At 43.5% G+C, this 26502-nt stretch overlaps 1 protein-coding gene across 1 annotated transcript in view; it reads left to right on the top strand.

The window, feature by feature from the left end:
- mtpap (mitochondrial poly(A) polymerase) overlaps window positions 1-25685 on the top strand; it is a 61664-nt gene extending 35979 nt beyond the window's left edge. The window contains exons 8-13 of the mRNA XM_070880244.1: window positions 4692-4810; window positions 8734-8945; window positions 12860-13086; window positions 17262-17351; window positions 17437-17510; window positions 25024-25685. Coding sequence (XP_070736345.1) covers window positions 4692-4810; window positions 8734-8945; window positions 12860-13086; window positions 17262-17351; window positions 17437-17510; window positions 25024-25386 — 1085 coding nt within the window. The 3' untranslated portion in view covers window positions 25387-25685. The remainder of the gene's footprint in view (window positions 1-4691; window positions 4811-8733; window positions 8946-12859; window positions 13087-17261; window positions 17352-17436; window positions 17511-25023) is intronic.
- The last annotated feature ends 817 nt before the right edge of the window (window positions 25686-26502 follow it).

Consider the following 26502-nt stretch of genomic DNA (forward strand, 5'->3'; position numbering starts at 1 on the left):
GTTCTCAGGTGGCTGTACAGTTCAATATGGGAATTACAGTCTCTGTCGCAGGTGGACAGACAGTGGTTGAAGGAAAGGGTGGGTGGGGAGCCTGGTTTGCCGCACGCTCCTTCCTCTGCGCTTGATTTCTGCATGCTCTCGGCGATGAGACTCGAGATGCTCAGCGCCTTCCCGGATGCTCTTCTTCCACTTAGGATGTTCTTTGGCCAGGGATTCCCAGGTGTCGGTGGGGATATTGCATTTTATCAAGGAGGCTTTGAGGGTGTCATTGACTAGGATACTGGAGATAACCCTCTTCTTCAACATAGTGCCATGGGATCTTTAACGCCCACCTGAGAGAGCAGACAGGGCCTCGGTTTAACGCCACATCTGAAACAAGGCACCTCTGACAGTGCAGCACTACCTCAGCACTGTACTGGAGTGTCAGCCTGGATTTATGTGCTCAAGTACCTGGAGTGTGATTTGAACCTTCTGACTCAGAGGCAAGTGTGCTACTCACTGAGCCACAGCTGACACTTTATATTTAACACTGGCACAAACTACATTCCCTTCACTTTATGGTGCGTGCGCTGTGTTGTGCCCCCTGTTGTGGTCACTGAATGGACTGAGCCTGTGAGACACCTGGCGACAGGGTGCTGATCTGCCATATTAACCTAGGCCCCGGGCTCCCGGACCGAAAACCGTGCTGCCCCCGGAATGAGTGAGAATGCTATCCCTGACCTGTTTGTCAATCAGCCAGAAGGTCATGGTTGGATGCTGGGGGATAAAGAATATGGCCTTGCCAGTTGGCTCATGACACCTCTGCGTAAACCCCTGACGGAAGCCGAAAAGTGTTACAACAAAAGCCACATAACTACACGCAACATCGTCAAAGATAATTGGAGTCCTAAAGCAACGCTTCAGATGCCTGGGCCACTCTGGTGGCAGCCTACAGTACCACCCTGACCAAGTCGCTGAGTTTATTGTGGTGTGTTGCATGTTGCATAACCTAGCTATAAGGAGAGGACAACAAATGCCAAATGGGGCTGCTGGTCCACCTCCAGAAGGACTGGAGGTGGACGAGGAGGAGGAGGGAGGCTGGTGAGGACCTCCAGGAGGACATTCAGCCTAGCCATGAATCTATGGTCCCACCCCCTCCCCCAAGAAGACTGGAGAAATCCCGTGGGAGTTACGTGGCTGCAAAGCTGTTGTGCCAGGAGCTCATAAATGAATGCTTTGCATGAGCTTACATTGGGGACAGTTGCATTTGTGTTAAGTTACGTTTTAGCCTTGCCTGCTCTGCCATGGCCTGGCCATTGTTGTACAACAGTTGCATTAATGTTTAGCTTAACTTACGTCATTATAAGACAATGCACGACAATTGTTACATTAATAACATTTTTTATTGAATTTAACAAGAATTTTATTATAACTTTTAACAACCCCCACCCCAACTATAAACCAACAGTAACAGTAAGATAAAACAATAATAAAAATATTAACAAAAACACCCCCCTCCCCATCTGGACCTGCAGCCACATATCCCTCCAGATCCATTCCCCACCCCCCCCAGTATCTTAGGCACACCCGTCTGTTTTGGTCCCCGGAGACCGAGACGAAGCTGGCATGCAGCAGGCAACGGAAAGACTTCTTGCTGTGGTGGGGGTGTTGGAGTGGAAGACGAAGCTGTCGGATCATCTTCTGAGTCAGGAGGAAGTGGTTCCTCCGTACTCGCTTGAGTGCTCGGGCTAATACTACGACGTAACACGATACCTTTGGGTACTGCGCCGTGCTCAGCCAACAGCGCATGCCGCACGGCATTGGTGGCAGCGGTCTGTTCGCGCATCCGTTCAAATGTCTGCCGTGCTACCTCCAGTAGTTCGGCTTGCACAGCAGACACCTGTGAAAAGTCACGCGTGAACTGAGTGAAACCCTGGAGAAGCTCACGACTTATCGCGACCGTCTCCACACACAGGGAGATCAAGCCCTCCAACCGATCGTCCCGTGGGCGTGCAGAGCTCGCTGACCCGACCTGCGTGGGGTTGGCTTGCGCACTAGAATGCGCCTTGGCATTGCCGGCTGTACGCTGCAAAGTCCTGTTGCTTCTGCTGTCTCAAATGAGAAATCCAAGGTGGCCGCAGTTTCATCCCCCTCCATAAATTGTTGCTCCTTCTCCTTTGGTTCACTGGTGGTGTAGTGCTCCTCCTTCCTCCTTCCTCCTTCCTCCTTCCTCCCTCCTCCCTCCTCCCTCCTCCCTCCTCCCTCCTCCCTCCTCCCTCCTCCCTCCTCCCTCCTCCCTCCTCCCTCCTCCCTCCTCCCTCCTCCCTCCTCCCTCCTCCCTCCTCCCTCCTCCCTCCTCCCTCCTCCCTCCTCCCTCCTCCCTCCTCCCTCCTCCCTCCTCCCTCCTCCCTCCTTCCTCTTTCCTGTTCCTCCTCCCCACCCGTAGGTGCAGGTGCGACCTCCACTAGTGTCTCTGGTTGACTTTCAAAGCACATTTGAGCTTATTACAGAGCTTATTAGAACATAAGGGTACACATTACCGAGAGACGTTACATATTAACACGTTGGATTGCATCTTATGCACAAAGGCTGCATGCATGACATGACATGACATCACTTGTATATTGCATTATAATTACAGGACATAACATTACTTTTTAAAACTGTTTGACAGATTACTCACGAGACGCATAGCTGGGTTCCGCAAGACCACGAGTGGTGGCCAAACGGCTTTCATGGCCGACGAGCGCGGTTGCACAATCCTCGAGGTCGGACAATGGTTGCAGCTGAGCAGTGCCGCTTTGGTGCGCCTCTGCTCGCTGCAGTTGTTAGACATCATCATCTGCAAATGAGAAAAGAGCATGGCATAAGCTAATTGACTAGGTAGTATGGAAACACAACAGTTTCAAACATTACATGCAACATTTACAACAATTATAAAATCAAAACAATATAAAATACATACAACATAAAATCTGTACTTACTCCTGCTGACGACACCAGGCTGTTCCAGCGTTTGCGGTACTGGTCAGAGCCCCTCTCCTCGGATGCCGAGACGACGACATCTGCTATTTGTCCCCAAATTTTCCAGTAGGCCCGGGGTGGAGGTTTCCCACTGCCACCCCAGCTTAATTCCGCCCACCTGGAGTGCACCTCCTGGACGAGGGCCTCATTTACTTCATCGAAGAAGGGCTTTGCCCTCTTCCGATCCCTCTCCACATTTTCCATAGATGACATTTATTATTAATATTCTCTATATATAAGCCGATTTTATAAGTTGCCTTTTTATCTCTATTATCTGTTTAATCTCTTCTCTTCTCTTTTTCCTCTTTCTCTACACTCTCACTCTCTTCCCTCCACTGCTTTCTCTCTCCTCTCTCTCTCTCTCTCTCTCTCTCTCTCAACAAACAGCCTTCTGCATATGTATGGATGACCCCTAACCTCCCTAAACGCGGGAAAAGCTGTCCAAAAAAAAAATTGCATGCGCAGAAGGCCGCTGCTAAGGAAGCTTTTGCCTTCCACACCGCTGGCCATTCGCTGGGCCCACATAACATCCCCTGACCCATCGCTTCGCCCATTTCACTTCACTGGCCTATTGCCGAAAGGAAAATCGCGATCCAAAAAATGCAATGTTCCAGCGATCAGTAAGGCTGACACTTTGACCATCGCTGGAACATTGCCCATTTTTTGGGCGCTAGCCAGCAAAGTGGAAAGTCTAGCCCAAGGTGCTCAGCGCCCTCCCGGATGCTCTGCCTCCAGTTTGGGCAATGGATTCCCAGGTGCCGGTGGGGATGTTGCACTTTATCAAGGAGGCTTTGAGGGTATTCTTGAAACATTTCCTCTGCCCACCTGGGGCTCGCCGTGTAGGAGTTCCGAGTAGGGCAATAGTTCGCAACTTTAGGAACAGATGCTGGATATTGAAACATGAGTAAAGTCTCACTTTTCATTCAAGCAGCAATTTATTATTACTTAAGCAGCAGAACAATTAAAACACTTAAAATATATATCTATAAATCTTTGGGGGGGAGGGGGGAGAAAGGAAGGAAAATTGGAATACTAAACTTGAATATGGAAAGCAAAACACCAAATTTTTGACTCAAACTAAAATAAAATTTCAAATTGGAACACAAGACTAAACTGAAATTAGGATTACATTTATAAAGACTGGGGCTGAAATTCAGGCACGCCAGAAAGCTGGCGCACCCACAAAAGTTTACCTTTTTTTTTACTTCTGGATGCGATGCGGCGGCTCTCTGGTTTTCTCCACTTTTTTTTTAGTGTTGGACAGAAGTCGGTCATAGTGGGGGGCAGAAGTGCGGCAGTAAGTCCTGGTGAGGGGCGGAAGTTGTGGCGGGACCGAATCTCCGCCACTGTCAGCAGCGGAGCGAAGATGTCATCATGCGATTGCGTCTTCACTTAAAGGGGAGAGCGTTCGGCATTCACACACATCAGGCCACTGGGCCACCAGGGAAGGCTTTGGCCAGGCCAAAGAGGGGATGCCAGGCTGCCTGTTGGCGGCCCAGCTGAATCCAGGGAAACAATAGTCCGGCTGACATGGAAGTCGGCCGGCAAAAAAATAAGATGCCGGCCGTGGCATTCGGTCCTCGCCTTTAATGGCCACCGCACCGCCAGGGCAGAGAGCGAGCAGACAAGGTGCACCGGCAGAAAAAGCTGTTGGGCGCACTGTTCGGTGGTTCGTGGATTTCTTTCAGCAAATTTGGGGCGAATTAAAATGGAGGTGCGGGATAGCAGTGGTGCGAGCTTTGATGACGCGCTTGTGGCGGTCGGCAGCAGCGGGGTGGAAGTGGGGACAGGCCAAAAAATCTCCGAGGTGAATTTGGGTCAGGATGGCTAATGAACTGGAACGCGCCGGCCACTTGATGCCGTCGTAAAATGGCGATAACGGGCCTTATACGCACTCTGAATTTCGGCCCCTATAAATTCAAAATAACTTAATTTTATTTATATATATATATATATAGCCTTTAACGTATTAAAACATCCAAGGCGCTTCATAACAGTCTTGCAACACGTTTGATATTGACAAGGGAGGGAAAGAGAGAAAAAGCAGGAGAAGGAAATGCGAAAGAGGTAGAAGGCTCGGATCTGAAGCGGCAGCCAAAATGCGCACACGTGGACACATGCGAAATAACTAAAATTGAAATTCACATGACATTATAAATAATACAATAAGGAGTATACAATAGTAAAATCTTATAATAAAGATTGATTATAATTAAACAAAATTAAATAATATATACAATAATTATACATTAAGTTAAAATTAGAAAATCAACAATTGAAGCAAATTAAATATGTTTTTAACTTTCTTTAAAATTAATTCCCTGCCCATTGGTTCTTCCATAGTAATTGAATCAATCACTGCCCTCCATTCTTGTGATGCCATAATATCATTACTTTTTATTTCTTATTTTGTCCTCTTGAGAGGTCTGTTGAGGCTCCAGGCTCGAGCTGCCTCTGTTATCAGGGAGCAGCTTTTCAAAAAATAATCTCGCCTCAGCTTCTTCAGGTTCGAGCTGCTTCGATAAAATAAGAGACAAGACTAAAAGAAACTGGTTCCAACCAAGTAATACAAAGCAAATAAGCCGCTGAGGTGGTTTTGACTGGGTGAGGTTAAATGAGCTCTTGTAACTTGTTCATTTAGGATAAATATTTTTTGCAATTGAACAAACTGAAAAACCTGGCAAAGTATCTCCTTCCTATGAATAATTAACAAGCCTTATAAAAACAAACTTGTTCCTCCAATTGTCTTACTTTTAAGCTTCCTCTTTTGAAGACCGTGTCCCTTCTTGGAATATTTTACTCAATTGGCCATCCATCCCTTTGAACTTTATGTGCGATTACGGGACCTTCACAGCCAACGCCTGATCTTGTTTCCATTGACTTCCATATACTGTTCTAAAGTGGATCGCAGGATGTTGGTCAAGAGGAGGAAACTAGGGCAGTTTTAATCTATCGCCCATCCTAGCAGACATGTTTTAGCATTGCCTCAGCAGAGACCAACTCTCTCAGCCCTAGTCCTTCCTAGTCTTGCTAGTACTGCACCACATGCTGAACAATTGGTGAAGCACCATGGAAAATATCTTGAATGTTTTCTACTTTCCTAATGCTGCAGGTTTTATTATATATCAACGTTTGTGACCAAATAGTGCATTGTGACTTTATTCAAGTAAGTAAGCTACATGCGTACTGTGGCATTTCAATATGTATTGCAACAAAAAGACCCCAGTCTGAGGAGCAGGCACTACATGTTTTTCTCGAGTGGGGTGTCTTGACTTGATTTCAACCTCTTCTCTTTTGTTTAAATTAGGAATTGATTTTATTGTTCTGCAAAGAATTACATTTTATAAAAAATAGTTTTAAATCATCCTGGTTTAAAAAGTACACCTTGTACACTGACTGTGTGTTATCCACCTTGCATTTTCTTCAGGTGTTTACAGACCCAGTAAGAGCTCAGAAAGACTTGGTCCTGTTAATGTTCATGATAGTAAGTTTAGTGAGACAGGAGGCAGTTCATCAAATTTGATTTACGACTTTGAAGTTAGTGTTTTATTTTGAAGAAATTCTGCATTCAGTTTAAGCATTAATATCTGTGCTGCTCACCGTTCAGGTTCCAGGGCTATTATTGGAATGCAGTTTTTTTTTTAGACCAAGGGTTTTCAACTGGGGCTCCACAAGAACATTTCAAGGGGTCCGTTAATGTGTAGACAAAAATAATATATTTTTTACCCGAAAGAAATATGGTGGCACCTTCTCAAATCGGCACAGTGCACATGCGGTATAGTGAGGTCACTGGAAAGTGGACAGCGATTGGAAGCCATCAGTAGCAGCATGATATTTAATTAAAAGCACCTAGTGCCAGGGATGGAGTCCTGCGCCCTTTGGCTCCTGCAGATGTACCTGGGAGTGGTTGTGCGATGTACCATTTGAGGACAGGCTGCTGATTACTGCGGAGAAACCTGGTGACAGGGTTTTATTAAAGAGGAGATTGGAGCCTGATGGTGGCTTCATGCTCTGGTGCCGCAATCTTACTCCAGGATCTTACTCCAGGAACAGCAAAGGTAAATCCTTCCTGACACCTCTTAACTTCCAACCATTGCCACACTCCAGGAGCATTAGATCGTGCAGAAGGGATGGATCCTGTTTGTTATGTATTTAACCCCTTGTAACCTGCATCACACCTGTCTACCAGAGGGCCTACCTGTTGGAGTCCCAAGGGATCCCAGCATCCCTTGGGAGCACTGAATATAAGTAGGCCACCCTGCACTCTGGAACCACAATAAAGGAGCTAAAGTCACACTTGCTCATTACACACAGTACTCGGTCTGACCATTTATTATGAGCATAACACTGTTCTCCAAAATAGTGGAAAAACCAATTGCATCCTGAGGAATTGGCTGGAGGGGGATTTACCACATTTTCCGGGGGTATATTTGTGGGGTGTTAATGGTCAATGATCCTTTCTGGAGGCAATACAATCATTGGTTCGATCTCGTTACCATTCGAGCTGAATTGGAGACTGTATTTAACTGGCCAACACCAGCACGATGGGTTGAATGGCCTACTTCTGTGCTGTATTATTCTATGATTATTCTATATTTGAGAAAGGCAAACTTATAAAGCAGTGCATGGAGACAGACAGAGGTGCATGGGGATAGCGCTCTGCAATGAGCCCGGGTAGTGCCTCCAATTCCGCTCCAAAAGGAAGTGAAGTGTGTCACATTACGCTCCACTTTCTGTGAGGGGCGGTAACTAGAATTTTGCATCCGGAGTGGGACTTCTACACCTGGCACAGAATGTCTGTTCCCGGATAGGTTACCACCCCCAACCGGGGCGATAGCCAATTTCAGTGCCTTTGATTCTTTGGATGTGGGTAGGGCTGGCAATTATGCCCATCCCTAGTTGGTGTGCATTTATTACAGGTTGAAAGTGTAGAAATTAATGTTCTCTGGTTACAATAATATGTTCTCTCTTTACTTAAGGTGCAATGTTGCACATTAAGTAAAACAAATAGTAAATATATGTTTAATTGTAATCATTGTTACAGGGGGTCCGTGGAATTTTCATAACACTGGTGGGGGGCCTCAGAAGCAAAAAGTTTGCAAACCCCTGACGTAGACAATAATAAATGTAGAAAATGCTGGAAATACACAATAGGTCTATTAGCATCTGAAAGGATTACATTTATTTAATTCCAGTGTTTGCAATGTTTTCCTTTTTATATTTTGGATAAAATGACACTAATTTGTATATTGCTAATGTCTGATATTTTAGAATTCCATGATTCCTTTGTTATTTTGAAAAATGCTCATTGGCTTTATTGAGTCTTATTTCTCCTGTGTTCCCTCCATGGCTGTCTATATTGTAAAATCAGCATATAGAACAATTAGCAGATCTCCCATGGCATTGCTTACAATAAATCAAATGAAGAGCTGTTTATAAGGGTAGGAGTATTACACCATGTAATGTACAATGTATTATTCTGTTAAGGTGGAGATTTGTTCCTTTTAAGGCTACCTCTGGTCAATCAGTTTGTTATTTACAGATTGAAAAGTGCTTGTAAATTTAAGGCTTCAAGTCAATGACTGCCCCTCTCTATTTTTAAAAGACTGTTTTGTATCTGTAATGAAATGTGACATCTGGTGTGTGATGCAAGGGCTGGACACCAGAATATTTTTCCACATTGCCAAAGTTTCAGTGGTGTTATTTGCTTACAAGTTTCTTTTTTTTTAGACAGGAGGTGCCTTCTCCATGGAATACCAAACAAAAAGGGTGGCATCAGAGCGGGTGGCAACACAAAGCACCCTTTCAGTGATAGCGGAATGCATTGATCAGTTTGCCCCAGGATGTACAGGAATGCAGAAGATACTCAATGCTCGTTGTCCATTGGTGCGGTTTTCCCATCAGCCTTCAGGCTTTCAGTGTGACCTCACTGCCAATAATCGGTGAGGAACACCAAAATCAATTCACGTATATTACCATACAGCTCTTAATGTGCAAAAAAAGAAAATGAGCATCCAAAATAACCCCTACTCCAGATGAGCTGTTAGGAACTGGGATTGGTTTAGACTCATAACCATGAGACCATATTGGTTAATGTGGTCATTGCAAATGGATCATTATAGGTGTCCATTCTGAAGGATATATATGGATTTTGGATGTGAATCTGAATAGAGTAAGAAAGGAGATTTCTTTTTTTAAAGATTACATTTGAGCATCTGCTCTTATTTATCAGCGTAGCACATGGATTCTCATTACATCAGAGGTGTGAGTGCTATAACTCAGCTGAGGTGTCAGCTTTAGCTTAGTGTTGGCACTCTTCTGAGTCAGAGGTCATGAGTACAAGCCACACTTCAGAGACTTGAGCACATAATTTCAAGTCGGAGGCCCCCAACTGCTCTCTCGGGTGGTCGGAAAAGATCGCATGGCACTAGATGAAGAATAACGGAAGTTCTCCAGGTGTCCTGCTCAATACTTATTCCTCAACCAACATTGCTGTTCATTGGATCTTGCTACTGCAACTATATTATTGTATTTCTCTTCATTACACCAGTGGCTACACGTCAAAAGCTTCATTAGCTGTGAAGTGCTTTGGGATGCCCTGAAGGGTGCTATATAAATGCAAGTTCTTTCGTTACCTATTGTAGTTTGAAATATAAGCTTGGTAAGAGATATCTGGAATTTGTATTTATGTTGTTGTTCAGTCTGTTTCTTGTCACTATTTGTTTTCTGTATTTGTGGGGTCAAGTTTCGGCCTGAGTTGCTCCTATTTTTTTGGAGCAACTAGTTTAGAATGGAGTATCTTAGAAATTGCAATTCTCGGCCTTTAGTTTGCTCCAGTTCTAGTGAGTTAGAACAGTTTCATTTTGGAACAGATTTTTTTTTCAAAAGGGGGCATGTCCGGCCATTTACACCTGTTTTGCAAGTTTAGGCAGCAAAAACTTACTCCAAACTAACTTAGAACGGAGCAAGTGTAGATTTTTGTACGCTCAGAAAAACCTTGCCTACATTTGGAAATCAGGTGTATGGAACGAAAGATGGGGGGGTTTACAAACATTAAACACTTCACTTTTACAAATAAAGAGCCATCATCAATAATAAATGATAAATAAATCGATAAATAAACCAATAAATCAATCCAAATAAAATAAATTAAATTAAAAAAAAAAAATTAAAAATCACTCAATAACTAAAACATTATTTATACTCGCCTACTGCAACACCAGGGAGAAGATGATTGGGGGGGGGGGGAGAGGAGAGAAAGAGAAGATGATGGGGGGGGGGGGGAGAAAGAGAAGATGATGGGGAGGGGAAGAGAAGATGATGGGGGGGGGGGGGAGGAGGAGGAGGAAAGAGAAGATGATGGGCGGGGGGTGGGGAAGAGAAGATAAGAAGATGGGGGGGTAGGAGGAGGAAAGAGAAGATGATGGGGGGGTGGGGGGGGGAAGAGAAGAGAAGAAGATGGGGGGGATAGGAGGAGGAAAGAGAAGATGATGGGGGGGGTGGGGGGGGGGGAAGAGAAGAGAAGAAGATGGGGGGGGGTAGGAGGAGGAAAGAGAACATGATGGGGGGGGTAGGAGGAGGAAAGAGAACATGATGGGGGGGTGAAGAGAAGATGATGGGGGGTTAGGAGGAGGACAGAGAAGATGATGGGGTGGGGGGGGGAGAAAGAGAAGAAGATTGGTGGGTGGGGGGGAGGGAGAAGACGAGGAAGAAGCCGCCCCACACGCAGCCGATGTCGACGCCGCCGACTCTTTGGGCGGGCCCCAGCGAGATGTGAGCGGGCCCCACCGACGTCGAGAAAGCCAGGCCCCGCCAAGCACTTCGGGCGGGGCCCGCATTCAGCCGATGCCGTGCTGCCAACGTGTCTTCAGGCGGGGCCCGTCCCAGTGAGATGCGGGGCGGGCGGGCCCCGCTGACGACAACGCCGGCTGCCAGGAGTTCTTCGGGCGGGGCCCGCCGCCGAGGTAAGACGCGCAGGCCACTCGGCCGGGGATAGGGGCGACGTCCCTTCGGCCGGGGATAGGGGCGACGTCCCTTCGGCCTGGGATAGGGTCGTCACCCCGGAGACAGGACGCTGGCAGCTACTGCGCAAGTGCACAGCTGCCGGCACTGTTTTCGGCGCAGTGCTGTAGCTCCGCCCCAGCAGCTCCTGCTGCACAGTGCCGAGGTGGCCTACAGCTATCTGAGAATCGCGAGGTAAGTATTCGCCGCAATTTTAGTTCTATAAATTAGGCGGGCCTCTCCGATGTGCGCCGTTCTAGCAGCGGCCGAAACCTGACCCCGGTATGTGCACTTGTATTTTAACCATGCTTATGAGGGAGTGGAAGCAAAAAGATTAGAAATTGAAATGACTTCCGATGTGAAAAACATTTCTGCCCTTTTATTGCGGAGATGAATATAATTTGTTCAACCTCCACAAAACCAGTACAATATGTCTGTCTTAACCAGGAAAGAGATTCGAGACTCTATCCCTTTAGGAACTTTACATTTTTGCTTGGCTTCTTTTGTTAGTGTTCTTCTCTGCTCCAAAGTCTCACTCTGAACTGCACCTTTAACTATTTCTCCTGTTGAAAGAAACAGTTTGTGTTCTAGGAAACGGACAAGGTTTGAGTTCATCATTCAGTGTTTTCTGCAATATGATTATTGTAGTTTTATAAGTCTGTTGTTTTTGGGTTTGATAAAAGTTTTGATAATTTTTTATTTGTCTTTCGCCGATGTTTTGATTTTGGCAGTCACTTATCAGCCAGCAGTATTTTGGTGTTTGCATTCTGCCAATATCGGTCTGCGTTGAGGAAATCTGCTCCAGCTGAATAGTTGTTGGTTCTATTCGGTGCTAGCGCAGTTTCAAGAATTGTATCAAATATTCATAATTCTATTTTTGTCGTCTCTTTCCCCACTGTGTCCAGCCCTTTTCCAGCTGTCCATTTATCTCCCAATTAAAGTATATTACTTTAGGTTGAGTTTCAAGTCTTCCTTATTGCAGCTAACATCTCTAGCAATTGTCTGCATTGGCTAGCCTAGTAAGCGTCCCTCTGCATTAAAGCATTCCTCCTTTCAGTGTTCATCCCAGGTTGTTATGGAGTAGCGCACACTTTAAATATGGACCTCTGATTTTTTTTTTTTACAAACTCTCGAATGCTTTTGACCCATGCTAACTGAGTTCTGAAGAACCCCACTTGCTTTGACTTATGAAAGCAAGATGCTACTAATGAGAGTGCATGCTGGCTCAGTAAATGCAATAGCATTCTTTGAAGATATACCAGTAGTTAAGTGTGTGTAATGTGAGCACCTTTCTAAACAGAAAGAAGGAAGGTTGAGGTTAAAATAATGATACACAGCAAAACCCTATTGAAAAATGATTATCATAGAGTTTACTTCTAAGCAATACCTTATTCACAGAACATAGTGATATCTTATTCACAGTAAATATTGTCAGTTCTGATCTGTTATATAAGCCCATTAAACTAATCCTGACTTGCTTCAAATCTTGAAATAACTTTCCAAGCGATGTGTCAGAGGTAGTTTATTTTCTTGTAACAAGCTAGTGAATCACAAAATTTACTGTGAACGAGATATTGTTTCAAACTAACTCATGATTCAAACCCCAAATCTACACTTATTTATTTAATTATTCTGCCAAAATTATGTTAAGTTCTTTTCTTTCTGACTTGACATTGGGCAGAATGATTCATAACCACCAGTTCGTGTTAGGCTCAATCTATGACATGTTCACATTCCATTCAGATCAAGAAAGCACCATTTTCAAAACTGAAGGTACGGATAGGGTTTCAACTTGTCAGAATTTAAAAATCAGTTTTTAAAAAATATACTCATTGATCTTTTACTTCTGTTATAGAATTGCTATGAGAAGCACAGAACTCCTTTATATTTATTCTAATCTCGACCCTCGGGTACGGGCCCTGGTGTTTGGTGTTCGGAGCTGGGCCCGTGTTCAGGGGATCACCAGCAGTGTTCCAGGAGCCTGGATCACTAACTTCTCCTTGACCATGATGGTTCTTTTCCTGCTGCAGAAGAGAAGTCCGCCAATCATACCAACAGTAGACCAGCTCAAAGACCTAGCAGGTAATGCAGGCTAGATATTTCAGTATCCTTTACACATCACTGTTTCACAGCAGCAAGCAACCGTCACCTATCAATTTAGAGTCATAGATTGTTACAGCACCAAAGGAAGAAATTTGCCCCATCATGCCCGTGCCACCTCTTAAAGAGCTTAACCACTCACTCTCATTCCCTCCATTCTTTACCCATATACCCTCCAAATTTCCTTCAAATATTTATGTTTTTTAAAAGCTATGTACGAACAAACCTCTGCATACAAATCAAACATCTTCTAACCTCTTCCTTTATGCCTCTTAATTACTGACTCACTGGCCATTGGAAATAGTTTTCTTATTTACCTTATCAGATCTCTTATCAGTTGAGCACCTTAACAAAGTCTAATGAAAAGAGCTCCAATTTCTTTAGTTTCTCCTCATGACTAATGCCTTCCATTCCTGTTTTTGAAATTATTATTCATTCTTGGAATATGGATGTCGCTGGCAAGCCATGTTACCCATCCCTAGTTGCTCTTAAGATGGTGGTGGTGAGCCACCGCCTTGAACCACTGCAGTCCATACGGTGAAGGTATTCCCACAATGCTGTTGGGTAGGGAGTTGCAGGATTTTGACCCAGCGATGATGAAGTAACAGCGATATATGTCCAAGTTGGGATGGTGGGGCACTTGGAGGTGAATTTGGTAGTGATGGTATTCCCATGCACTTGCTGCCCCTATCCTTCCAGGTGGTGGAGGTCACAGGTTTGAGAGTTGCTGGGAAGAAACCGTGGAGAGTTGCTGCAGTGCATCCTGTAGATAATGCACACTGCAGACACGATACACCAGTGGTGGAGGAAGCGAATGTTTAAGGTGGTAGTGCAGAGTCTTTGAGTCAGGAGGTGAGCCACTTGTTGCAGAATACCCAGCCTCTGACCTGTTCCAGTAGCCACCGCATATGTGGCTGGTCCAGTTGAGCTTCTGGTCAATGGTGACCCCCAGGATGATGATGCTGGGTCAATTCAGTGATAGTAATGCCATTAAATGTCAAGAAGAGGTGGTTACGCTCTTGTTAGAGATGGTCATTGCCTGGCACTTGTGTGGCACAGATGTTACTTGCCACTTATCAGCCCAATTCTGGATGTCATCCAGATCTTGCTGCATGCAAGCATGGACTGCTTTATCTGAGGAGTTGCGAATGGAGCTGAACACTGCAATCATCAGATAACATCCTCACTTCTGACCTTTATAATGGAGAGAAGATAATTGATGAAGCAGTTAAAGATGGTTGGGCCGAGAACACTGCCCTGAGGAACTCCTGCAGCGATGTTCTGGGGCTGAGGTGATTGTTTCCAACACCACAGTCATCTTCCTTTGTGCTAGGTGTGACTCTAGCCACTGGAGATTTTTCCTCCTGATCCCATTGATTTTAGTTTTACTAGGGCTCTTCGGTTGAATGCTGCCTTGATGTTAAGGGCAGTAACTCTTGCCTCACCTCTGAATTCAACTCTTGTTTAGACCAAGACTGTAATAAGGTTCTGGAACTGAGTGGTTCTGGTGGAGCCCAAACTGAGTATCTGTGAGCAGGTAATTGTTATGCTGTTTAATAGAACTGTTGATGACTCATTTATTAACTTTGATGATTGAGAATTGGCGTGCTTCTGTGCTGTAAGATTCTATGATTCCATACAGCCTAACTAATGTTTTATACAGGTTTAGTATTACCTCTTTGATTTTGTCTCTGTGCTGTAATTTCTCTAAGCATAGAGAAGGGAAGGGTGTCCCCCTCTATCTTCTGCACTTCATAAAAGGAGGAGCCTCATTTAATCAGGGCAAAAAAGTCCCTGAAACCAGCTTGGAGCCTTTTGTTACGGTCTTGGCTCATGCAGTGAGTACTTGAGAGCTGCAGAGAGGAGGAAGTGCCCCTCATTCCAAAAGGGCCACCAATGGGCCTTCCACAGCTGTCTCAGGGCCTACCGCTGACAGCCCTGAGGTCGCTGGAATCGGCAGTGGAAGGCAGGGAAATCGGCCTCCCTGGCCTTCTCTGGGCCCTACCTCCCAGCCTTCTGGTGATCTGGGCATGGGACTGGGTGGGAGATAAATTGAGGTCGGCCTGATAGGAGACAGTGATGTGGCAGTGGGCCTCCTTGCCCAATTTTCCTACATATTTAGGTAGTATGGAAAGAAAAATCAAGCTCAATAAATCTAATCCACAGGATTTGTCATGAGATGTCAAGCTGCACAAAATCATTAGCCCCTAATTATGCTGCAGCACTTTGCTGATTCTCGTTGTGACATCTAATGCCTCTTTCAAACAGATTTTAGAAACCGTAATAGCTTGCAAATCTCTACTCTCATCCAACTATTACAGAAATATATATACTTTTAAATTAATGTAAACTGTTTAAACTCTTCGATTATGTAGAACCAAATAGAATAGTAGTTGTCTGTCTTTCTTTCTCTTTGAATATATGTGAGGGAATCTAAAATGAAATAAAGATATTTCATAGTTTCTTTATATATTTGCTTAATTCATTGCAAAGTTCGCAGTGAAAAATATATTTTTTTATACTAAATCTGATTCAAACTGTGTCATATGACTGGGATGAGGTACTCTTTTCATGACTACATCCCACATGCTCTCTCTCCCAAGAATTAAGGCGCTTATGTATGTTCCAAGTACAGACTAAAAAGTGCAAGCAATCGGTTGTATAACTGAAGAAAAAAAGTCTAACAACTTAGCTGGGAAAGTGTCTGTATTCCCAGGCACAGCAGCTGCAAATTGCGAATTACCACTGGTTATATTTATCCACAATAAATAACACATTGTTATTGCAGCCCTGAACATTATTCAGGGTAATTCTGTTGGTTATGGATAGCCTGCCGCGTACGAGGGGCTCTTCTCTCAATTAAAGGGAAAGGCCCAAGCTGCATACTTTGCATGATAAAGGTTCCTACCTGGACCACCGAGGAGCGGGGGTGCCGCTCCATCAGCCCATCACTCGAGCAGAGTGCCGGGCTGAGAGATCGCGGCACGGGCCCCGCATCCAAATCCGCACCGGTGCGGAAAAGAAAAGCGGGCATTTTTTTTCAGGAGCAGCCAGCCACCTCCCTTTTAAATTTTGCCCCACCAGCGGCCGGCTGCCCGGTACGCATTCCCTGAAACTGTCGTCATCGCCTGGTGCAGCTTCAGGAGGTGATGCCCAGTTTAGGGGCTTGGCGCGTGACGATGAAGGCACGATCTCCGAGCGCAATGCTGTAGCGTCGCCGCTAAACTCACGCCGAATTTAGTGGGAGTCGTTGGCGACGCCACGCCCAGGCCCAAAGCCGTTTGCGCCCTGAGGTGAAAATGACCCCAATTTTTCCCCCTAAGGATTTTGAACATCAGTCTGAAGGAGAAGCACAATTTTGCAATGCTGTTCAACTTGCAACAGCTCAGTGGGTAACTGGATTGTATGGTGTGACAGTGAACCTTTAGTCTCGGACAGTGCCAAGTTTGATCTCGGGTCTGTGATGCATGTGTCAACATCAGTTGGCCCTAGGATCCCAAGACTGAAAAGAGAAAACTTAAATAAACCACGACTTACTGCTCCTCAAAGATCTCTGATGGAAGTGGATCTGTACAGACTTCAGGCTCAGTTTCAATATACCCCCCACTGTCTGTTACCTCACTGTCTAAACTCCCTCTCATAAGTCATGGCCGCTTGATTGAAATGCAGACGGGCTGCAATCATGTGTGAGACATGTTTCATGAGTCATGCTGTCTTGAGAAGGAGGTTAAGGGGAGAAAATTAAAGATAACTAATGGTACTGCTATTAAAGGGGCAGGGGCGCAATATATTATTTTCTTCTCTCTCTTTTTCCCCCCCCCCCCCCCCCCCCCCGCCCAATTTTTATAACGCCATTCATTTGAATATGTCGAATGATCAATGGTAAAAGAGCAACCGTAACTACATTTCCGTTCTCTCCCTGACCTTTCACCCCACCTGCTGCTTTCCTTAGCAAATCCATTGCTATTGCTTTGTGGTGTGTAAGGATTTTGAGGAATTGTAGCATTTCTAGCCCAGGAGGCCATTCAGCCCATCTTACCTGTCCCAATATTAGCGCTTTAACTGGAGCTGCTGACTGTACTCCTGTTTCCCTGCCCTCTCCCCTGTATCCTTTTATATTGGGAACACTGATAATAACACTGATTGTTCTTTTTCAGAAGCAAAAGATAAATATGTTATTGAAAATCATGACTGCACATTTGTTTCTGATTACAAAATAAAGCCTTCCCAGAATACAGAGACATTGGGTAAGTAAGAAGTTATAGAATTGACCACACAAAGTAATATGTAATTCTGGTTTGCAAATTAAATGACTTTCGGTTTTCTTTACAGAGGAACTCCTACAAGAATTCTTTGAGTTTTATGGCACTTTTGCTTTCAATAAAATGTCCATCAATATCAGAAAGGTTAGTATGTTTCAGACGTTGGAATTTTAATATTTCTTTGATTTTTTTTTAATGTGGAGATCCTTGTGATATACTTTTGTTTAAACAAAACCTGACATTGTTACAGTGCAACTTAACAAGATCTTGGTGCATCAAAATGATCACTATTGGGAGTTTCAGTGTGAATCACAGGGAAGGTGTCGAAAGGTCCGAGCTAGAACCGCCCAAAGTGAAGCTGTTAGTCAGAGTCTTTTAAAGCTGTAGAACATATCCGTTGTTAAAAGATAAATCATTCTGAACCAATTTTAAGGATAACCCTAATTTGAAAATCGAACCTTGATTATTCTTTTGAATTAATTAGCTGTAGGGAGTAAATTGTAGTGTTTTCAGACAGCCAGTAGGGTGTGACCGTGACCACAATCTGCAACTGGTCTATAGTTGAGCTCACAGGTCAGGATCTTGAAATGACTGGAATCAGCACATCACTCCCAGCTTCTTCCCTGAGGTAGCAGCCATTGAGGTGTTTGAGGCTATTTGATGACATTCTTCCTTCACATTATTTAACCTTGTGTCACTCATTCCAGTGATTTGTCATTCTCCGTCTTTGCTGCTGCGTTCAACAACTGTGTATACTGACGACCAGTGCAGCTGCTGATAGTGTGGTGACACTGTCTGACACATTTATACCATTGCAGGTGTTTGAGTTACCAGTTCCAGTAGCCTCCATCTGAGACTAAAGCGTATTTTATTGTTGCATAATCTGTAACTTCAAGTTAACCGCAGGGTACGGCAAAGGCAGGTCATTTCAGAGATGTCAGGTGCTATTAGCCGTTCTTCTTTAGTGCATATCTCATTGCCGTATAAATGTCAAGATTATACAACACACCTTGAAGATACTAGCGATGAGTTTGACTTCCCAATTATTCAAAGACTCCAATTTAAAAAATATATTCATTGGAAATTAACATTTTCTTTTATAAAGTGATGTAATATGTTGACCAATAAGTACCCCTTCCCTCTCCCAACACATGTCTCCCCTTTTAATAAGTGGAGGGGATGGGATAGTCGCTGTGTACTCCTGTCAGGCTGTGCCATCCCCACCTTGTATCCATTCAAGCAGGCAGGCAGCATTTCAGGCCTAGTCAGAGTTTGTTGACAAAAGTCACTTGGAACGAATGTTGCCACCTACACTGTCCACAGGCTGCAAACCCTGGCATTAGTGCCGGTAGTAACTTTCGGAGAAAAGAGCATTAGCTACCATTAGCTATCGTGCAACAGCATGTGGGCAAGCAAGTGACTGGCAGTCAAAGATAGGAAAGTAGATGGTAGTGGAAGCGGTGGGAATGGTTGGCAATGAAGGGGAAATGGATAGTAATGACCGAGAAGGGAAAGTGGGAGAAGCTGGAAGCAGTACTTTTAGGGTGGGGAAGGGCAGCAACATTAATTGAGATGGAATGGGGCGGGAAAGTCCCAGCTTGAAATGTGGAGGGGTGGTGGAAAAAAGGGCAAAGGTCACAGGCTGTGGGGAGGGAAGAGCACCAGGATGAACTGGGAAGATTGGAGAAGAAGAGAGCGCATCTGTGAAAGGCTGGGGAGTCTGAACTGGGTTTGGAGTGGCAAGAGTTCCTTTGTGAGCTGCAGCAGTGAGGATCGAGATGCTGGGTGTGGAAAAGTGAATGTCGAGGTGAACTTTTGGGTCTGATGGCCTGCTGAAAATCCAAATATCACTTTGTTTTCCATTTTTGGATTAAAAAGCTATTAATTGTGAAGTATTTTTTTAAAAAGTGCTTAAATTGAACCGCAAACCCTCTGAGAAATGCTCCACCAATGTACTGTTGTCTTCATTTGGATTTCCTCTTCAGGCTTTAGTATCCCCCCCCCCCCCCCCCCCAATGCAAATGAAAGGATATTGGGTATACCAAGAGCTTGTATTATAAAATCCATGTAAATACTTTTCATATGTCGGGCCATTCTTGTTGACGTTTTACGGCAGTGTCAGCGTTTCAGAAACTGTTGATTAACTTTTGTTAGTTTTCTCGGTTGGCATGTATGAGCATATTAAATTACTTTACCATTATACACAGGTAATCAGTGTCCCTCCTGTAAATGCTGTGTTGAGAATATGAACCAGTACTGTACCCAGTTGGAAAACCAGGGTACAATTTTCTGCTTTAAAAAAAAGTTTTTGAAAATGTTGCAGTTTAAAATCTTATTTATACGAGTTTCAATAATTAAGTTTCCTGTTTCAACTTGTAATGTATTCATTTAAAATGTTTGATTTTAAAAAATAAAGTAGAGTGGGGAGGGAATAAATCAGAATACAGAAACAATTATACAATCCTATGCAATCTTTTGCTACTGAGTATATAGCAATTATATTCAATGCTATGTAATAGTGACCTCTGGAGCACCTGATTAAAATAGTGTTATAAATCTCATGGGCTACTCAGAATGTTGTAATGGTATCTACAATTGTGTTGTCTGTGTCTCGATTTGTTTCGGTTTTAAATATTATGGCAGGGATAGTGCTTACTATTCACAAGTAGCTGCAAGAGGAAGTTGAGAACATGCTGGAATAATATGATTTTGTGATTATCAGTTTTTAAAAATTGATCTGATGACACTTAATACTTAAAGCAAACCATAGCAATGATTTCTTCAACATAAGACTAAGCAATCGCAAATCTGGTAAAATGGACCAAGTAACACCTTGACCCCCAGCTATTTCTTATCTACATGTCGCCCCTTGACGACATCGTGCGGAAACACAGCGTCAGTTTCTACACCCAGCTCTAGCTCACTACCACTTCTCTCGGTCTTTCCACAGTCTCTAAATTGTCAGACTGCTTGTTCGATATCCAGTTCTGGATGAGCAGAAATTTTCTCCAATTGAATATTGGGAAGACCGAAGCCATTGTTTTCGGTCCCCGCCACAAACTCCATTCCCTAGACACTGACTCCATTCCTCTTCCTAACTCCTGTCTGAGGCTGAACCAGACAGTTTGCAACCTCGGTGTCATATTTGACCTTGAAATGAGCCTTCGACCACACGTCCGCAGCATAACTAAGACCGCCTATTTCCACCTCTGTAACATCGCCTGTCTCCACCCTTGCCTCAGGTCATACGCTGCTGAAGCCCTCATCCATGCCTTTGTTGCCTCTAGACTTGACTATTCCCACGGACTCTCACATTCTACCTTACGTGAACTAGAGATGATCCAAAACTTGGCTGCCTATGTCCTAACTTGCACCAAGTCCCACTCACCCATCGCCCCTGTCCTCGCTGACCTACATTGCATTCCAGTTAAACAATGCCTTGATTTTCAAAATTCTCATCCTTATTTTCAAATCCCTCCATGGTCTCGCCCCTCCCTATCTCTATAATTTCCTCCAGCCCCACAACCCTCCCCCATCCGAGATGTCTGCAGCAAACGTTAGTCTTTAATTCTTAGTTGGGTGTGGGACAAGGTCAGTAGTGCACTGGTAGTTATCACACTGATGGCAACAATCAAAAGCTGCCTCAGGCCACACACCAAGGCATTGTTTACTAAAAGTAAAATCATGGAAACATAGAAAATAGGTGCAGGAGTAGGCCCTTCGAGCCTGCACCACCATTCAATAAGATCATGGCTGACCATTCCCTCAGTACCCTTTCCTGCTTTCTCTCCATATCCCTTGATCCCGTTAGCCGTAAGGGCCATATCTAACTTCCTCTTAAATATATCCAATGAACAGGCATCAACAACTCTCTGCGGCAGGGAATTCCACAGGTTAACAACTCTGAGTGAAGAAGTTTCTCCTCATCTCAGTCTTAAATGGTCTACCCCTTATCCCAAGACTGTGTCCCCTGGTTCTGGACTTCCCCAACATCGGGAACAATCTACCCGTATCTAACCTGTCCCGTCCCATCCGAATCTTGTATGTTTCTATGAGATCCCCTCTCATCCTTCTAAACTCCAATGTATAAAGGCCTAGTTGATCTGGTCTCTCCTCATATGTCAGTCCAGCCATCCCTGGAATCAGTCTGGTGAACCTTCGCTGCACTCCCTCAATCGTAAGAATGTCCTTCCTCAGATTAGGAGACCAAAACTGAACACAATATTCCAGGTGAGGCCACACTAAGGCCCTGTACAACTGCAGTAAGACCTCACTGCTCCTATACTCAAATCCCCAAAGTGGATAACCTCACATCCACATTATACTGCATCTGCCATGCATTTGCCCACTCACCTAACCTGTCCAAGTCACCCTGCAGCCTCTTAGTGTCCCCCTCACACCGCCACCCAGTTTAGTGTCATCTGCAAACTTGGAGATATTACACTCAATTCCTTCATCTAAATCATTGATGTATATTGTAAAGAGCTGGGGTCCCAGCACTGAGCCCTGCGGCACTCCACTAGTCACTGCCTGCCATTCTGAAAAGGACCCGTTTATCCCAACTCTCTGCTTCTTGTCTGCCAACCAGTTCTCTATCCACGTCAGTACATTACCCCCAATACTATGTGCTTTGATTTTGCACACCAATCACAGTTGTTCCCTTGTGCATAAATCTCCAGCATTTTTTATTCCATCATAGCAGTAGCAGCTATGTGGCTGGAGGCACAATAATAAACATAGGTTCGTCAATTTTTAAATTCTGTAGTTTTTAAATGATCAAAAATAACTCATTTTAATTTTTAAGAATTTGTTATTTTGAAGTGAAATGATTGTTATAGGAAAATGTGACATTTTCTGCATGAGTAATATCTCGTAACAGCCATGAGATGACTGACCAGATAATCTCTCTCTGGTAGTGGTGGTTGAGAAAGCATTGTTCTCTGGGACACCAGGAGAAAGCCTTATTATTTCTCACATGGGAACCTTAACATGCACTTGAACCACCACAGAAGACAGAAGGGACCTCCATTAATGTCTCATCTGAAGGACGGATGTGCTTTGAGCTTTTTCAATCTGCGAATGAAGCAATTGTGTCTTTTTCCAGTTGAGTGCGAGATAAGGGTATTTTCTTAAACTTCAATACTTTCCTCAGACCAGTATTCATAAGTTTGTTTGTCCGTTTCAACTTGTATTTAAAAAACAAATGCTAGTCCCCTGGACCTGATGGCTTACATCCTAGGGTCTTAAAAGAAATGGCTGCAGAGATAGTGGATGCATTGGTTGTAATCTGCTAAAATTCCCTGGATTCTGGGGCAGTCCCAGCGGATTGGAAAATCACACATATAATGCCCCTATTTAAAAAGGAGGCAGACAAAAAGCAGGAAACTATAGACCAGTTAGCCTAACATCTGTTGGAAAAATGCTGGAGTTCATTATTAAGGAAGCAGTAGTGAGACATTTGGAAAAGCATGATTCAATCAAGCAGAGTTAACATAGTTTTATGAAAGGGAAATCATGTTTGACAAATTTGCTGGAGTTCTTTCAGGATGTAACGAGCAGGGTGGATAAGGGGGAGCCAGTGAAGGTGGTATATTTAGATTTCCAGAAGGCATTCGATAAGGTGCCACATAAGAGGTTACTGCACAAGATAAAAGCTCACAGGGTTGAGAGTAATATATTAGCATGGATAGAGGATTGGCTAACTAAGAGAAAACAGAGAGTCTGGATAAATGGGTCATTTTCCAGTTGGCAAGCAGTGACTAATGAGGTGCCGCAGGGATCGGTGCTGGGTCTTCAGCTATTTACAATCTATATTAATGACTTGGGTGAAGGGACCGAGTGTAATGTAGCCACGTTTGCTGATGATACAAAGATGGGTGGGAAAGCAAATTGTGGGGATGATACAAAAATCTGCAAAGGGATATAGACAGGCTAAGTGAGTGGGCAAAAGTTTGGCAGCTGGAGCATAATGTGGGAAAATTTGAAGTTATCCACTTTGGCAGAAATAATAGAAAAGCAAATTATAAATTAAATGGAGAAAAATTGCAAAGTGCTGCAGTACAGAGAGACCTGGGGGTCCTTGTGCATGAAACACAAAAGTTAGTATGTAGGTACAGCAAGTAATCTGGAAGGCAAATGGAATGTTGGCCTTTATTGCAAGGGGAATAGAGTATAAAAGCAGAGAAGTCCTGCTACAGCTGTACAGGGTATTGGTAAGGCCATACCTGGAGTACTGCGTACAGTTTTGGTCTCTGTATTTAAGGAAGGATATACTTGCATTGGAGGCTGTTCAGAGAAAATTCACGAGGTTGATTCTGGAGATGAGGGGTTGACTTATGAGGATCGGTTGAGTAGATTGGGCCTATATACATTGGATTTCAGAAGAGTGAGAGGTGATCTTATTGAAACTTATAAGATAATGAGGGGGCCTGACAAGATGGATGCTAAGAAGAGATTTCCACTCATAGGGGAAACTAAAACTAGTCTCGGAATAAGGGGCCGCCCATTTAAAACTATGAGGAGAAATTTCTTCTCTGAAGGTTGTAAAGCTATGGAATTCTCTGCCCCAGAGAGCTGTAGAAGCTGGATCATTGAATATATTTAAGGTGGAGATGGATGGATTTTTGAGTGATAAAGGAGTAAAGGGTTATGGGAAGCGGGCAGGAAAGTGGAGCTGAGTCCATGATCGGATCAGCCATGATCTTATTAAATGGCGGAGCAGGCTCGGGGGACCAAATGGCCTACTCCTGCTCCTACTTCTTATGTTCTAATTATAGATACATCCACTAGCAAAATATATTCTGATAAAACAAACTGTCAAATGCATTTTTGGAATATATTTTTCAAATATTTGAAGTATGTACTGGTATTTGATGCTGTAAGATAAAGTTGAGTGATGGTGGGATGCAGCTTTCATTTAGAGTGTGTGGCACCAGCATTTTAAATGCAGCCAATAATGCTGTATGTGGGTTTGTACAAGGAATGCTGTGACAACACTGCTTTAAGGCTGTCATTACATAACTCCTGAACTATTTGGAGTGACCTCTGGTTCATTAGATGACGTACAGAGTTTGATGTAAATGCCAAAAGCCTACGTTGTAAAATTTAAAAAAGCTTAGAATCCCAAATACACATGCCAGTTAACCTCTGGGAAATCTCCAGTTTACTTGCACAGGGCAAAACTACTTTGTTCCTTCGCGAACATAACCAGCCTTTTCTGTTTTAAAATGTATGTAAATATGTGGAGCAAAAGAAGTCCTGTTGTATGCAGATGAGAAAATCTTTAAACTTGAAATAACTGGATCTCTACAAAGTCCGGAACAAGTTCCAGATTTGGGAATTTGCTTATTTGCACTTTAATGGATTTCTGGAAGTTCTCGATATCTGTTCGGTCAGCTCTGCTCCCTTCAGCGCTGAGCTGGTCCAGTTCGTTGAAGAGAATTAAGATCCATAAAAGAGCCAGACAATACTATGAATTCCTTCAGTGTTTTTTTTCTGTTTGAACAATGGATGCTGTAAAAATGTTCAGTGCAAATATATTTGTTTTGTCTTGTAACACTGCTTTGAAGCGCCTTGTGACATTTTACTATGTTAAAGGCGCTATATAAATAAAAGTTTTTAAATTCATTTTCTTTTTTTGTACCTGAAACCATTCCAGGGAAAAGAACAAAATAAACCTGAAGCGTCTCCACTGTACATTCAGAACCCATTTGAACAGGCTCTTAATGTGAGCAAGAATGTCAATCAAACCCAGCTGGAGAAGTTTGTGACAGCAGCTAGAGAGAGTGCATGGCTATTACAGCAGGAAGGTCTGAAACGTCCCGTGACCAACACCAAACCCTGGGGATTGGCAGCCCTGCTCCTTCCTACCACGCAGCCCTCTGGGAGCAAGAGCAAAAAGAAGAGGAGGCAACCAGCTAGCGAGAGGATTAGAAACTTGTTGGATTCACTAAAGACAAACAAACAAATCAGTGACAATTTAAACGGTGGTAGAAGGTACATTTGCACTGTTGCACGGTAGCAGCCCTCTGTCTAAATATTAGAATTTGTGTCTGCATAAACATTATTCAATCACCGTGAGCACAAAGACAATAGAAATCTCAAGACTTAAATGAATGGATTTATACAAAATGCTGCAAGAATTATTGAATGATACAGCCAATTGGCAGTAAGAGCTCACTTGATTTTAAGTTTTGAAACTTCTAATCTGATGTGTTTTAATGGAGAATAGTGCATGAATTGGATGGCACTTGGAATCCAATAAATAGGTGACCTAAAGAGGCCATTCCTACATGCTTCTACTTGTCCAAATGAAACTTACTGGGTGTGTCCGGTCTTTATTTTTAAAAAGCTGCTGAATCCACGAATGTTTCACGTTGTAAATCTACATTAACCAGCAGGTACATTTTAAATAACCTGCTGGATGGTGATCAGTAAAAGTTTGCAACCCTTTTTAAACATTTGGTTCCTTTGCATTTGTTCCTTTCCAATTGGATCTGCGTTCATGAAAATGTGAATTATAATTGACGATTTGCAAAATTACTGTCTCACTCGACTGGATTTAATAATCCACTAGTCTTGTAATTACTTCAGAGTCTGTTACAAATGTCTGACTTCCTTTTCCCAATGGAATCCATTTCAATCTGCTTCAGAAGGAAGAGGCTGTGGTAGCATTCAAACCAATTCACTCAGCTTCATACAAATCAGCTCAATTCAAACAGAAGAAAATATTCTATGATTCAATAATAAAATAAATCATTGGTTTTGCTAAAGCATCCAGATGAAGATTGAAAGAAGTATCGGACCATTTCCATATGTACTGACAAAGTGGCCTTGTAGAAGAGCAAAACCCGTGTTCATGGACTGGACAATACGGTTCATATCAAGGTGGTTAATTACTTAACAAAGCAGCACAGTGAGTGACAAGAAAGAGTTGCATTTATATAGCGCCTTTCATGACTTTGGGACGTCCCAAAGTGCTTTACAGCCAATGAAGTACTTTTCAAGTATAGTCATTGTTGCAATGTAGGATTTAGTCTCTGATCTTGAGTGAGGGGAATTGAAATATCTTTAATACTCACTGTCAGCAGAAGTTGATCATCAAAAATGTAGTGAAAATTATTGCTTAATAAGAAAA

This window comes from Pristiophorus japonicus, chromosome 5 (assembly GCF_044704955.1).
Source record: "Pristiophorus japonicus isolate sPriJap1 chromosome 5, sPriJap1.hap1, whole genome shotgun sequence".
In the NCBI taxonomy this organism is placed as follows: Eukaryota; Metazoa; Chordata; class Chondrichthyes; family Pristiophoridae; genus Pristiophorus; species Pristiophorus japonicus.